Raw genomic sequence first — 16,432 nt, 5'->3', positions numbered from 1 at the left:
ACGAAACTTGGAAGTCAAAAAACACTCACTCTGCTTTAACTGCTTGAGGCCAAGCCAATCTGCTAAAGAATGCGCATCGTTTGTCGTCATTGTAATGGAAAGCATCATGGTTTGTTGCATGACCCCGACAAACAAAAGAAGAGAACCGAGACAACAAACCTGAGCGATGTCGAACTCCCGCTGTGCGAACCGTTGAACAGAAAAATGAATAGTACAGTTGATAAAACAACCTACAACCCTGGCTTTCCAGCAAAAACTCAAAATCAGCTGCAAGTCATGTCGGTTACACTTTTTGGCGAGAACAAGGAAAAAGTGGAATGCTACGCCATACTAGACAACGGCAGTACAATCTCTTATGTACTTGATACAACTGCAAACGGTATCAATGCCCCAAAGGCAATTCAGTTTGATTTGAATGTCATGCACGCCTTTGACCAGTCAGTTATCAATGCGAATTTGGTTCGCCTTGATATTGGTAGGTATAATGATGATGAACCACTCTTCAGATTGAACTATGTGCATTCAATTAACAACTGGAAATTTAGCGACGCACAAGTGCAAGAATTAAATGAGACTTGCACAACCTACTCTCATTTGCAACATATCAAATTTCCAAATCTGGGCAACAACAAAATTCAGCTTTTGCTTGGAGTTGATGCGACAAAGTTCATTCCTGAAAAAGAATTTCTTCAAGGACCGACCGGAACTCCTTTCGCTATCAGAAACCTTTTAGGCTGGACAATAACGGGACCAATGAAACGCAAAGCAGAGGAATCATATCACGCGGAAACAAACCTTTTGTCACATAGCTACAGACCATTTGATAAGGTTCTGACATGCTCAACTTTTCATGACGAGAAACCGCTGTGCGACTATGTAACCAGTTTGTGGAAAATAGACAACGCCGGTACTGAACCAGAAGAACCCAAAAATTTTTCAAAAGACAGCGAATTAGCTCTGGACATTTTCGAGAAGACAATTCGTCACAACGGTACCAGATATGAAATTGGTCTTTTGAGGAAGAATAACGTCCAATTACAAATTAATTATCCAGTAGCGAAAGCCCAACTAAGCAGCCTGAAACGTCGGCTCTCCAGAGATCATCAGTTGAGTGTTCTATACGATGCAACCCTGCAAACTAACATCGAGAAAGGTTACATAAAGCCAGTGGTCTTTGAGAATCTGCAGCCAGAAAAAATATGGTACCTCTCACCATCCGGTTATTAACCCCAACAAACCAGGAAAAGTAAGACGAGTAGCCAATGCCGCCTCAATTTTCAAAGGCCAATAGCTAAACACAAATTTATTGTCTGGACCCGATCTGATAAACAATTTGATTGGTATCTTACTTCGTTTCCGCGAAAAACCAATAGCCGTAGTGGCTGATATAGAGGCTATGTTTATGCAAATTGCCATAATCCCTGAAGATCAATCTTGTCTCCGTTTCTTGTGGCCAACTGATCAAACTATCAGGCAATATCAGTACACAAGGCTTATACTCGGTGCACGTTGTTCACCAGCAACTGCCATATTTGTCTTACAACGCACTGCTCAAGACTTTTCCCCAAGACAGGAAATTATTGATCTTGTCAACAAAAGTTTTTATATGGATGATTTCGTTCATTCCTTCCAAAGCACTAAAGAAGCTCAGTTGTGTGTCTCTGATCTAAAGTCGACTCTCCAGAAGAGTGGCTTCAATTTAACAAAGTTTGTAACCAACGAGCCGAATGCTTTGGAAATGCTAGAATCTAAATACATCGAAAGTCAAACTGAAGACCATCGAGTTCTTGGACTGCTGTGGAACTCCCAAAGTGACAAAATTTTCATAAAAAATTGTCAAAGATAGATCAAAACGCTTCCCAGTACACTTTGCGCAAACTGTTGTCCTTAATCGCTTGCCTGTTTGACCCATTGGGGATAATAGCTCCCATAGTAATCACACAGAAAATAATCTTGCAAGGTACCTGGAAAGAAGGCCTATCATGGGACGACTTGCTTTCTTCGTCAAAACGGCAACAAATCCAGGACTGGATTGACAAATATCTCGATTCACCACAGATTCAAATGCCACGCAGCTTCTCACATTTATATATCAGTAGTGGCAGCAATCAGCTACATGTGTTTTGTGACGCATCACAGTTAGCATACGGTGCCGTTATATACATTAAAATGTCAGATGACAAAGAAACTTCCTCCAACTTTGTCACTGGGCGCGCTAAAGTTGCACCCCTAAAGCCGATAAGCATTCCAAAGTTGGAATTACAAGCAGCTGTCTTAGGGTGTTGTCTTTGGCAATTAGTCACTCAGCACTTAATCTGTTGCAATCAAAGAGACAATCTTCTGGAGTGATAGTACTGCCGTTTTGGGCTGGATAAATTCAAAAGAAAAACTCAAGACGTTCATCGCCAACCACGTTCAGGAGATTAGAAACCTTACGGGCACCGGCTGTTGGCGACATATAATTGGTAAAATAAATCCTACCAATCACATATCTAGAGGAATTTTACCAGAAGACGTTAAATCCTTGTGGTTGTCGCCGCAAGAGTTTCTGAAGCACCCTGAGACAAATTGCAATTCTTTTTTTGCTCCTCAAGAAGCAACGCACTCGATGCAGCAGACTTCAGCACTGGAACTTGTCTTCAACATTGAGAAATTTTCAAATTGGACCGTACTTTTGAGAGCAACAGCCCGAGTTTTCTTGTTCATGGATAACCTAAAGACAAAAGAACGCAGAGCACTAGCCTTGGAAGACATTGATAAAGCCAGAAGTCATCTCTTTCAAGTTTCAAGTTTCACAGCTCAACTCGTTTTCTGGAACTGTTAATGATCTGATAAACGGAAAAAATCTGCAGAAGAAAGACCAACTGTTTTCCTTATCACCTTTTGTGAAAGATGGCATATTACGCGTCGGTGGAAGGTCAAAAAGAAGCTCTTTGCCCTTCGAAGCAAAGCACCCGATAATACTGGACTCAAAAGAGGCAACTGTTAAACTCTTTATTCAGAAGTGTCACGAAATTTGCATGCATCTCGGCGTAGAATATACCAGGAACTACATCCAACAAAGATGTCACATCATTGGATCTCGCGAAAGCCTTAGAAGTCTTGCTTTCAATTGCTTCGAGTGTCGAAGGTTTCGAGCAGTAGGCCTCCGGCCACCAATGGCTGACCTCCCAGAGGTTAGGTTTCAAGACAGTTCATTGCCTGCAGTCTTCACAAACGTTGGATTGGATCATCTTGGACCATTTGCAGTAATGCAGAGAGACAAAGAAGTAAAGACATACATCTGCCTCTTTACGTGCCTCGTCACGCGAGCCATTCATCTGGAAATAGTAGAAGACTTGTCAACCGACAAATGCATCACAGCAATCAGACGATTTATCTCAAGACGTGGTCAGCCACGGGTTTTGATGTCTGACAATGCGACAAACTTCTTGGGATCCCGTAAGCAATTACAACGACAGCCGCTTCAACTGGAGAATGGAGACTTAACCCACCTTCTGCACCTCATTTCGGTGGCGTCTGGGAGATACTCGACCAAATAGTTAAACGATTTCTCCTCATCAATCTTGGCTCCGCAAAATTGACACCTGATGTCTTTTCAACCATTGTCACGGAAGCGGAATGTCTTGTGAATTCCGGGCCCTTGACTCACGTGAGGAGCGATAACAAGGACGACGATCCTCTAACGCCCAATCATTTCCTCTTGGGACGACCCTTTGCGAACGTTCCAACACTTCTATTTCAAGAGTCAGCCAGTCTGAAGTCGACATCTTGGACCCAAGTCAAACAGCACCTGCAACAGATCTGGAAACGACTGCTTCAAGAGTGCGTCCCCACGCTGAATCAGAGGCGAAAGTGGACTTCAAAAGACGCTGCTCTGGAAGTGGGCGATGTGGTTTGGCTGCTGGAGGAGTGGACTCCCAGGGGAATCTGGCCACTAGGACGTGTCACCAGGATTTTCATCGGACCCGACAAAACCGCTAGGTCTTGCGAATTAAAAACAGCTTTAGGTTCTTTAACCAGACCAGCCGTTAAGCTGCAACATGTTTACCCCAAACCCCCGTAAGGTTAGGGTTAGGTTTTTGGGCCCCGAAGATGTTAATGCCCAGTATTAACTTCTCCATTATTTTGTGTAAAGTGCCTGCCCTGTTTTGTTTGATTCTGAATCACTTTGTAATGTTATAAGGTTTTGAAAGGTCATGTAAAAGGAAAATGAGTTGTAACTTTTGATGTAATGAAACCAAACAAGTAAACCAAACGATTGAATCTTACAATAATGGGAATAAAGAGAGACATGATACGACAAAGAAGGAAGGATAGACAACGTCGTGATCATGGAGCATTTGGTTCTCAGTGGGCTCAATGTTAGTAGTTGTGCGAGAAGTTGCCTTGTCGGAAATTTAATTGCAGCGATTGAAACTGCGTTTATATCAAGAAATTGAACTCGTGGTGAAATTGAGGTAAAGTTTAAGTTTTCTGACCCATAATAGTGATGAAGAGAACCTAGAGGTATGAATTTTTAAAATAAAGAATTCTTGAAATGCGACTGTCGATTGGCAGGCTCTTCAATTTTGTGTCTTTCACGATTTAATAAGAAACTTTAGATGAGTTTTAAGACATTTGATCTCGATTGTGGAAATTCTCAATAAAAGTTTGGTTGGAATCTAAAATCTTTTGTTTGTACAGTATCTTTTTTAGCCCCTCCCACCTCCCCCAATGGTGACAAACATACCATAATGGTATCGTGGGCCATAGAGGTAGAGACCCCGTTTATTTATTTTCAAAGCCTTTTACTGGAGATGGGATCGGTGTCACAAAAGACGAAACATCAATAAATGATGTCCAGTCAACAAAAAAAATATTTTCAATTGGTATATGGCAAAGAAGTTTTGGGGGTCCAATGGCTCCTCTTTTTGGTGTCGGATGGTATGGGTTGTGGTAGATGGTTTGAGTGGTGGCTGAGACTGCCTCTCACGAATTTGGTTGAAGTTTTCTCGACAGACCAGGTGATTTAAAGAGTTCAGCACTTAGGGACAAGCAAAGCTCCAATAGAGCTGCTCACTTATTGCCCTCGAGGTTCAACACGTTTATGAGGTTTTCGGGGACGCATAGGCTACTGGTCAGACGGAAAGCTATCAGAAAAAAAGACAGTAGTACGAGATTTTGAATAAAAAATAACAACAGGACAAATACAATCGCTCCGGAGAGCAATTGAAGAGCACAATCAATGATTAAATGAACGATAACTAAGCGGTTCACGCCGGCTAGCCAATTTAAAAGTTTTGCTGATCCAGCATTTATTGAAAAAATGGGTAGTCATAGAACTTGGCACGCGTAAAATGAGAAATCAAATTTTGCAATCATAGTAATTATACAATAATGGGAGGGGGCTATGATTTCATGGGGGGCTATAATGGGAAAGACCTGGTTGTTATATACGATTATAACCACTAAAAAAATTTAAAATAAAAAAGACGCCAATTTCGGCACCAATTCATTTGACTTTTAATCAACACCTGTTGCGATAATAGCAGTTAAAATGCCAGTGTAATAAATTTTAGTGCGCAATCGACACTGGAAAAACATTTTAGCATTAAACTACAAGTTTATCACACTCTTTCATTGCCACTGTTACTAAGTAAACAGTGGCGATAAAAGAGTGGTGATAAACAACTCGTAGTCTAATGATGGAAACAGTGTGATAAAAATGTAGTCCAAAAAACAAACAAGAGTACAATCAAGCTTTTGGTTATTGCGACTACATGAACAGTACAGTTCTTAAGACATTAATTTGTTTCGAAGCTTTAGACGGGTGAAGTGCGCAAATGTCGGGGATCTGGACCATTTCATACTCCAAAGTGGAGGCCGAATCAAAACTAGGAATAAAATTTTTACAAAACAAGGAAAAAAATTCTGTGGTTAGATCTGAAAGTTTTGTGGAAAATTAAAAAAAAAATTGTCCAGATTACGCACAAAAAACAACAATTGTTTGAACATAATATGTTCAATTAACTCTGGCAAAAAGAGCAGTTACAATGGTAGAAAACAACTGGACAAACTAATCATAACGAAAACAACATTTGTTTGTTTTTACCGAGCTCAATTACAGATGCAAAAAAATAGTTTATTATTTTTATGTTGCCAGAAAAACGATATCTCAATAGCAGCTTGTCATGAGGGCCCATTGAAGCCTCTAGCTGATAAGTTTTTCATCCGCTTTTCAAGTGCGAATTGAAAATCTCTGTAAATTGCATCAAGAAGATTATCAGGTTCTAGAAAAAGTTCCAATCTATTTGAAGTTTTTTAGAGTAAAAATTGCACCTCCTGACATTCATTGTGTGTGGATCAGTCATAATTTGAGACTTCACAAACTTTTTGTCCACCTATACTCCATCCTCTTTCCCCACCCAACCATTCTTCTTTAAAAAGTCAACCATGAGTTTATCAAAAATTTAACAAAAGTTAGAAAGCAATTGGAACTTTTTTCCTTTTGATTGGTTCTTCAATTACATTTGAACTGTTGCTGCAATGTGGTATAAAGTTCTTGGTGAAAATTCTTCACCCTTGATGTTTTTGACTTCACTAATGAGAATTTTCAAACAGTTTTTTGTGGCTCCTGGAAAGTATCAATAAAATATCCAGAGATACATTCAAAAGTGTTTCATCAGTTTAAATTTCGAGCCATTTATTCCATAGTTTGAACACCCATGAAAAACTACGCAGGGATTTTTTGCTGAAAAAACAGTCACTCATTCTGACTGTGTTCAATTTTGAAGTGATCGCAACAGGAATCTATTTAAAAAATACCACACGGTTGTTATCGCCCTCGAAGTCATCATAACACCTCGGCTCCGTCTCGGAGATTGATAACATCTCGTTGGCGATAACAACCATGTGGTAATTCATTAGTAGTGCACTGCCGCAACTTGAGTTCAGCAGCCTGAAATTCTGAATGTGAGAAAAATTTAAATCACGCAAAACGAAAAAGTCAAGGGCGCAAAAGTCACTCAAAATGTCAAATTGGTCGTGAGAAAATTTTGCATAAAAAATACCACGGCGTTTACATTAATTGCTTCAAACATCGATCGAGAGCAATTAATCATTGTTCTGCAGTTAAATGAAATTTTAGAATGAGGCGACGAATGCCGTTTGTGTACAATTGTATAATACAGTTGTTTAATGAAATGCAACCAATATGCTAAATGGGGGTGCAAGTCGACGTTGGGGTGGACGTCGTTACCTACACCCACTTACACTAAAAAACAGGAGGAGAATATACCATGCCAATGGTAATAATTTCATGCAGATGGGGCTCTAGAGACCCCATAACAAATGCCTATATTGAGCTGCAGGTTGTAGTAAAGAACTTACTGTTGTAATTAATAGTATTGTTGATTATTGGTACATTGACCATGAGTGGTGTTGGGTTGTTGAGGAGACCACACATGTGAGCGTTGCCAGACATAGGCTCCTCAATAGTTTCAACATTTGCCACAAGAAAGGGAATACGAAACATGTCTTTGTACTCTCTTTCTAAGTAGCGACATCTGTGCTTCTCATGGCGAGGGCCTTCGATGTTTCCATTTTACCCCTTTTTTGCAAAACCCTTTTCGGATCTATTCGAATTATGTATTTGCTATATAGAACATTACTATGTAGAACATTTCTATGTGAGCCTGGGGGTGCAATATTATATGCTCACTAAGCTTGGGGGGTCATACTTTTTTGAAAATCATTTTGGATCTATTCTGTTTCGCCACCCCCCCCCCTCAGTGTTTTTATGACCCCCAATTACAAATTATATGTTGGTATATAGCACGTTACTATTTAAGAAAAAAGCACGTGAGATTTATGCTCACTAACCTGGTGGGGGGGGGAACAGAATATATCAAAAGTTTTATTGAAGGGAACATGTAAATTAAGAATCAAAACCCTTGGGTTAAGTAACTGAGATTTTTTTTGAAGCCCACCTCTCACGAAATTACACCCTCAGTATCGTATGTTCAACTTTATTGAGAGGGGTTGGGGGTACGTTATATTACAACTATCTTGCAGAGGGGATATAATGTGAAAGAACCAAAACTAGTGGTGCAGGTTACATATAATTCTTAGAAAAAAAGTCGTTTCAAACATTGTGAACAATATGTGAGCCAAAATTTTGAATTGAAATCAAATTAAAAAGTGAAAATGACAATCCGGTATTCGATATACCCTCTGCATGTCTTTTTCTAAATAAAAATAGAATCTTTTCCGCTTGTGACCCCCCTCCCCCAGCTTAGTGGGCGCATATTATTAAGACTTAGACGAACGTGCTATATTTTTACATAATGATTTACTATGCAATGACACGTGCACTCTAATTGGGGGGCGCATAACGTACTGGGGGGCACAAACGGAAAAGATCCCAAAAATAAAAAAGTAATACAATGAGAGCTTTGGGAAGGCTAAGGAAAATCGTTTCGTTTATAGCTTAACAAAAGTCAAAGCCGTCAAACAGAAATATGAACCATGTCGAAAGCTGAACAAGCAAACCATAAAAATTGGGAGTTACCGATATTATAAAACGTCCCGCATCGCGCGTCGTTGTCTTTTTGAGATTTCCAGATTACAAATCAAAGCGAATGAGAGGCGTGGCAGTGTATACTGGTTCGATGGGACTCTCTATCATTTGATGTCTTTAAAAATTGGGTATTTCGTATTATAGCCCCCCATGAAATTATAGCCCCCATTATGGTATAACTACCATGATTGGGGGGAGGGCTATGGGTTATCTGACCACTATGCTGGGGTGCTATGAGAAGAAATACCCAATTTTTTAAGATATCGAATGGTAGCAAGTCCCATCGAACCAGTGTACACTGCCATGCCTCAGAAAGACAGCGGGACGTTTTATAAAATCCCAACTTTTATGGTTTGCTTGTTCAGCTTTCGAAATCGTTCATATTTGACTTTTGTTAAGCTATAAACGAAACGATTTTCCTTAGCTTTCCCAAAGCTTTCATTGTATTACTTTTTTTATTTTTGGGATCTTTTCCGTTTGTGCCCCCCGTACGTTATGCGCCCCCCATTTAGAGTGCACGTGTCATTGCAGTTATGCATTTTGTGTCATTTGGGATCTGTTCTGTTTCGGCCCCCAGCTTATTGAGCATAAATCTTTTATGACCCCCACGCGCACGTGCAATTTCTTACATAGTAAAGTGCTATATAACAAGATAAAATTTGTAAATGGTGGTCATAAAAAACACTGGGGGCGCAACAGAACAGATCTGCCAATTTTACACTGGAATTTTTTTGTAACATGAAACTACTTCGCGTTCTCTTGATTGTACAAATGAGAGATCTATTCTGTTTCGGTCCCCTCCTGTGTTTTTTATGAGCCCATTTACAAATTATATGTTGTTATATAGCACGTTACTATGAAGAAAAAAGGACGTGCGCATGGGGATCAAAAAAATTTATGCTCACTTAGATGGGGGCCCGGACCTAACCCCAAGTCAATTTCAGTACTGGGCAAGTCTAAATCCAAGTCTTATTTCATTACTGATTCAGAACCATGATCATGTCACTTTTTACACTTGGCAGTCTAAATCCAAGTCTGGGCTGAGACTTGGCAAGTCTAATCCAAGTCTGATTTTAGACTTGGCAAGTCTAATCCAAGTCTGATTTTAGACTTGGCAAGTCTAAATCCAAGTCTGATTTTAGACTTGGCAAGTATAATCCAAGTCTTATTTTAGACTTGGCAAGTCTAATCCAAGTCTGATTTTAGACTTGGCAATTGAAAAAAAACGTCAAAAATAGCCGAAAAAAACGTCAAAAATAGCCGAAAAAACGTCCAAAATAGGTCTAAAAAACGTCAAAAAAAGCCGAAAAAAACGTCAGAAATGGCCGAAAAAACGTCCAAAATAGGTCTAAAAAACGTCAAAAATAGCCGGAAAAAACGTCAGAAATGGCCGAAAAAACGTCCAAAATAGGTCTAAAAAACGTCAAAAATAGCCGAAAAAAACGTCAAAAATAGCCGAAAAAACGTCCAAAATAGGTCTAAAAAACGTCAAAAAAAGCCGAAAAAAACGTCAGAAATGGCCGAAAAAACGTCCAAAATAGGTCTAAAAAACGTCAAAAATAGCCACGACTTTGTAAAACTGGGCCCCTTGACAGCATGGGAACCGTCACAGTCTTCTTCATAACTTTGCCTCGATTCGAATACCCAGACATTTCAAGATCTGAAATATATATATGTTGATTTTCGGCTAAAATTCGGCTCCAAACGGCTGAAAAATGGCTGAAAACGGCCCAAAACACCTGAAATACCCTCAATAGACCCTCCCGGGGTGCTAATATCACCCAATAATCAATTTGGTATGCCCCCGGCATCATTTTCTAGCACCCCGGGAAAGTGGCCAAAAAGTAATGCCAAAATCGTGGCACGTTGCGAAATTTTTTTGAATTCGAAAATTTCACTCGAAATTTTTTGAAAAGTTGGTTTTGACTTGGGAATCAACTTCCAAGTGTTATCCAAGTCTTGGTTAAGACTTGGCAGACTTGTAAGACTTGTATTTAGACTTGCCCAGTACTGGAAACCTAAATAAGACTTGGATTTAGACTTGCCTAGTACTGATATAGACTTGGAGTTCGGTCCGGGGGGCCGAAACATAATAGATCCAAATGCTTACCATTCTATTTTCTTTCGGTGCATAAACTATAACTTTATTTTGGCATTCTTTGAGTTCACCATTTTGAAATGCCAGACCTCTGCTGATTCATTTTCTTTAATGTCATATTTTCCATTGTATAGCTTTTGTACAAACGGAAAAGATCCAGATTTTGGATCGATTCTGTTTTGGCCCCCTCGGCTTAGTAAGCATAAATTTTTTATGACCCCCAGGCGCTCATGCATGTTTCTTACAATGCAATTTGTTATATAACAACATATAAATTGTTACTGAGGTCATAAAAGAAAGTTTGGTTGCCGAAACAGAATAGATCGCAGCTTTTAACCTAGCCAATTCAAGCAAGGTTTCGTGAATCTGCTAAAGTTACTCCTAAATTCAAATCTTTAGCCCCCTCCCAACCACCACCACCACCACCATCACCACCACATCACCATCAACACTTATTGAAGGCAACATGTTAATTAAGAATCAGAACCCTTAGGTTAAGTAATTGAGACTTTCTAACTGAAGCCAACCTCTCACGAAATCATACTCCCAGAATAGTATGTTTAACATTATTGGGATCTATTCTGTTTTGCTCACCCCAACCCCAGTTTAGTGAGCATAAAACTTTTATGACCCCCAACTGCACGTGCTTTTTCTTACATAGTAACGTGCTATATAACAACATGTAATTTGTAACAGGGGTCATAAAATACACTGGAGGGAGGAGGGGCAAAACAGAATTGGTCCCATTTTTGAAGGGGGGGTGAGGTTCATCACATTACCCTACCCCTATCTTGGAGAGGGGATATCATTTACCCGCAAATATAAAGACTATTGGTGCGGTTTACATGTAATTCTCAGAATAAAAGTTTGTTTCCAACATTTTGATCATTATCTGAGTTATTTATGTGAGTGTTGAATTAAAATGAAAATGTGAAAATGACAATCCGATATTCGATATTCCCTCTGCCTGTTTGTTTTTAATCAAAAATAGAATCTTTTCCGTTTGTGCCCCCCCCCTAATTTAGTGGGCGTATACTATTTAGATGTAGACGATTGTGCCATATTTTTACATAATGATTTACTATGCAATGACACGTGCACTCTAAATGGGGGACGCATAACGTACTGGGGGGTACAAACGGGGAAGATCCAAAAAAAAAATAATTCAATGATTGCTTTGGGAAGGCTGAGGAAAATAGTTTCGTTGATAGCTTAAGAAAAGTGAAAGCCGTCAAACAGTAATATGAACCATGTCGAACGATGACAAAGCATACCATAAAAGTTGGGAGTTCGCGGTATTATGAAATGTCCCGCATCGCTTGTCGCTGTTTTGTCGAGGTTTCCAGGTTACATCTCAAAGTGAATGAGAGGCATGGCAGTCTACACTGATTCGATGAGGCTCGCTATCACTGGTTGTTTTAAGAAATTTGTGCCATTTGTGGTTGTTTTAAGAAATTTTGTGCCATTTGTGCACTGTAAGTTCAGTATAAACTGAAGCTACTTCGCGTTCTCGTATTGTAACGGTTAACAACTCGTTATTAATAAAGCTGATAAAACAGTCTTTCGTCAGTTTTAAGTTCATCGTGATCGTCAATTGTATTCAACAACGTGTTAAGGCAATAAGCATCGTTTACTTGGAGGCAAATCTAGCTTGATCTTTTTAGCAGGTCTTAGTCTAGGTCACCAATTTAAACTAATCCGTTCAAAAAACCGAATTTGTTAGGCTAAGCGAACAGTTTTGAGCCATTTTGGAAGTTATTCTGAGTGGGAAATCGGCTTTGGTATTCCCCAGAAATAATACGAATGTTGCATTTAGAACGGAAAATCTAAGCGAAAGTTTTGATATAATACGCTCAAAAATTCTCTATCTAATGATATAATTTATTCAATTCAATTTACTCGGTAACATCCTCCGGCCCGGAAGAAAATGTTGGGAGGATTGGTACAAGCTTAACGAGTGGGCGGACGAGCGATCCGGATGACGTGCGTAAGACGGCGGAGCAGGCGACGCTGTCGGAGCCGTACCGAAGTTCTTCAATCCGAGCAGTTGGATAGTAACCCCTAGGGTTGCTTTCTTCAACGATCCACACTAAATCACCGACCTTGAGGTGCTGCTCGGCAGGCGTCTGCCACCTAGATCTACGGTTCAGCGCAGGTGCATACTCCTTGAGCCAACGTGCCCAAATTGCATTGGCGTATGACTATGCACGGGCGTACCGCTTACGATGATCAAACTCGTCGACGCCAACGATAGACGGAATTCTGGTTACTTGGTTACCGATTAGAAAATTGTTAGGTGTTATTGCGCCTAGGTCGGACGGGTCGGCGCTTACGGGCGTTAAGGGACGTGAGTTTAGTGCGTATTCGACCAGACAAAAAGTAGTGTTCAACACCTCATCTATGAGGCGACGCGTACCGAGGATAGTGTACAGTACTCTTTTAAAACTTCGAACTAACCTCTCCCAGATTCCACCTTGGTGTGGCGCACTGGGTGGATTGAACCTCCACTTAATGCCCTTATGTGCAAGTTCGGCAGCAATGTTGAGCGTATTCCATTTTTCCACACATTCAAGGAGCTCTTTCTCTGCTCCAATGAAGTTCGTACCATTATCCGACCAAACCATAGCAGGAGTACCCCGACGGGAGACGAACCGCTCCACTCCCATTACACAGGAACTAGTGTCCATGAACGGGACAACTTCAACTTGGACAGCACGAGTAGTGAGACAAGTGAAGAGAAATCCCCACCTCTTCCCGGTAGTCCGACGAACTGTGACGTAGAATGGGCCGAAGTAATCAACCCCGGTGTTGGTAAAAGGAGGAGACTGGTATGCGAGTCTCTCCTTTGGGAAGTGTGCCATGATAGGTTGAATGGTTGCTGCACGGAACTTTTTACACAAGACGCAGTTTGATTTGATGGAACGCAGTGTGGAACGTAGTTTTAGGATGGCATAACGTTCTTGTACCTTTGACCTCAAGTAATCGATGCCCTGATGATGGTTCTTCAAATGGGTATGCCGCAGAAACAGTTTAACAAAATATGACGCGCATCCAGCACGATAGGATGCTTAGTGTCAAAGTCAATTTCCACTAGCCTTCGGAGTCGACCAGAGGAACGGATGAGACCATGAGGTCCAATAAACGGAGTAAATTGAGCAATGCGGCTGCTCTTCTTAACGGATTTGTTTTCAAGACGATCCTTTCTTTCAGTATTGAAAGACTCTCCTTGAACCAAGTACTGGAGATGACGCTCGGCTTCGTCAAGCTCAACAGGGTCGGCTATGCTGCCGTCTACGGTACGGTAACTTTCATGAGATGCTAAAAGACGGAGCACATATGCGGTGACACGAAGTAATTTTTGATAAGAACTGAACTTATCAAACGGGATCAGATTAATGCTTTGTTCCTTTGGGGAATTGGTTACAGATGCGGCTAAAGATGAGATGGAGTCATCATCTTGTTCGTTCGTTACAACGCCGAGCTTGATGTTATCAACGACGTCAGTATTTGGTACAAAAGGGAATTGCCTAGTTCTCAAGAAGTCAGGACCCCTCACCCAGCTACTTGATTGCAAAACTTCAGCGGACATACCACGCGTGCCAGCATCTGCCGGATTATCACAAGTGGCGACGTGTTTCCATTGGTCAACGCTGGTGTTCTCCAGGATTTAACTAACCCGATTTGCAATGAAGATGGGGTGTTTGTTTGTTGAGTTTATCCACTGCAAGACGATTTTACTATCTGTCCATATAAAAACTTTGTCCACAGTAACCGTTAATGCTCGACAGATTTCCCTTTTTAAACGGGCAGCGAGGAGAGCGGCTTGTAATTCCAACTTAGGAACTGTCATTACCTTCATAGGTGCAACACGGGCCTTGCCCAAGACAAACGCCAGCTCTGTTATAATCTCCCCGGAGGTGCAAGTTCCTTGAGCCCTAAGAAATCCTACTGCACTGAATACGTCTTGCGAGCTATCACCAAACATGTGGAGTTCAAGAAGTTGGGATGGTCCTGAAAAGTAACTTCTCGGTATACTGATCTCAGCTAACCGCGGCAGTTCAACACACCAGGCGAGGATTCTGTCAACTGTGTCTTTAGGTAACTCGTCATCCCAACTTTGTCCATTGACACGCCAAATGTCCTTCAAGATTAACCGAGCACCTACAGTGAACGGTGCGACAAGACCAATTGGGTCGTAGACCTTTGACACAAGACTTAGGACCAAGCGCTGTGTTAGGCTTTTCGTGATGGTGCTATTAGTACCCCTGCACACAACCAGAGTATCGTTGTTGTGATCCCACTGAAGCCCAAGCACCTGCATTGATTCCTCCTTTGATGAAACGATGACCTTCGGTTCAGTGGATTGAGCAGAACCATCAACTCGGTCAGCCAGATCTGGTACATTGCTTACAAACTTAGTAAGCTTGAACGCACCTAGATGGAGAACATGTACCAATTCATTCGACCTCATTAGGGCCCTCTCGGGGGATTCCACTGAGTCCAAGTAATCGTCCATGTAGAATTTCTCAAGGACGGCTTTCGCAGCTTCTGGGTACTCCTTAGCATTATCGCGTGCCGTGCGCTGAAGTGCGCAGTTGGCGCAGGTGGGCAAATCTTTTGCCATCAAAGATGTTGTAGGTACCACTCTCTTTTCGAGCGACTTTCCACCTTATGAGCATCTTTCACCCTTACTACGTAGCCTTTGTCTAAGTCCTCTTTGATGGTATTCGAGTACTTTTCCCTTAAAGTCTGGTCTTTCGTAAGCCGCTTTTCCAAAGATTTTAATTGAACAAGCGCTGAGAAATAATTGTTGGGTAGTTCGATAATATCTTCAGCCCATAGCATTACTACATCGTACCTTTTTCCATTATGTGGTGTTTTCAAGAATTTTATGCGCACGTGCATCCGAGGCGGATCGTGGGTCTACTTGCTTAAGCGCGCCGTACGACTCCATGTCGTACCAAGATTTTACCTGACTAGCGAGTTCAAAATCCTGTTCAATATTAGCTTTGAAACAAGTCGACACTAAACCTGAAGACGACGGTAGAGGGCCGCTTAGAATCCAACCTATGGGCAAGCGAACAGCGAAGGGCGAGGACTTCTCGTCGGCAGCGAAGTACTCTAACGGGCGGATGGCATGATACGCATCCTGTCCAAGTATCGTCTCGATGTTTCCATAGCAATATGTAACTGGGTCTAAAACTGCCAGGTGTGGATATGCTTCCTGAAGTGCTTTAATGTTGATGACATCGGCGCCTATATTCAAATCTTCCTTTACGTAAGCACTGACTTTAAATGGTTCAAATGCTTGGTTGTCGTGTGGTGTTACAATTAGTTCAGCTAACTGAGTGTCTACAACCTCCTCGGTATTTATACCCTTAACTGTTAGTTTCAATGCTGTACCGTGCAAACCAAGTCTATTTGCGAGATCATTGGACACCCAAGAGTTACTGCAAGCGGTATCGCACAAAACTAAAGCCGTGGTATCTTTACCAGAAGAGCTCTTCAACTGTAATTCAGTCACCTGAAGGAGGCCCTTCACATTATTCACAGATGACAAAGTGGTGGTCTTACTCGATGATTGGACATTAGGAAGTTTACTTTGATTTGCGCCAGCATTAGAATTACTGTTGTTGTTGTTGTTTGAAGGGGATTTTGATGGATAAACCCTCTCAACTCCATGGAGAAGTGTATTATGTGAGCTGTTACATCCGTCTTTCCTGCATTTCCTGGGATTTGGGCATTGCCTAAACATATGCTTTTCTCTCAAACTT

General features: G+C 41.2%; 1 protein-coding gene across 4 annotated transcripts in view; it reads right to left on the bottom strand.

Annotated features, from left to right (window-relative positions):
- Positions 1-16,432, bottom strand: part of LOC142338391 (uncharacterized) — a 102,603-nt gene that overhangs the window by 79,366 nt on the left and 6,805 nt on the right. For 2 of the 4 annotated variants that reach the window (XM_075388143.1, XM_075388140.1), the window contains exon 2: positions 11,933-12,291. The exons of 1 other annotated variant lie outside the window; for it this stretch is intronic. Coding sequence is in view for 1 of the 3 variants with exons in the window: in XM_075388139.1 (XP_075244254.1) it covers positions 7,372-7,569 (198 nt within the window). In the remaining 2 variants the exon portion in view is untranslated. Of the gene's footprint in view, positions 1-7,371; positions 7,570-11,932; positions 12,292-16,432 lie in introns of all 4 variants that reach the window. One more of the 4 variants, XM_075388139.1, reaches the window with a different exon arrangement.

Source organism: Convolutriloba macropyga, chromosome 4 (genome assembly GCF_964194025.1).
Source record: "Convolutriloba macropyga chromosome 4, txConMacr16.3, whole genome shotgun sequence".
Classification (NCBI taxonomy): domain Eukaryota; kingdom Metazoa; phylum Xenacoelomorpha; order Acoela; family Convolutidae; genus Convolutriloba; species Convolutriloba macropyga.
The sequence above is the reverse complement of the archived record's forward strand: the minus strand, read 5'-3'. Positions and strand labels throughout refer to the sequence as shown.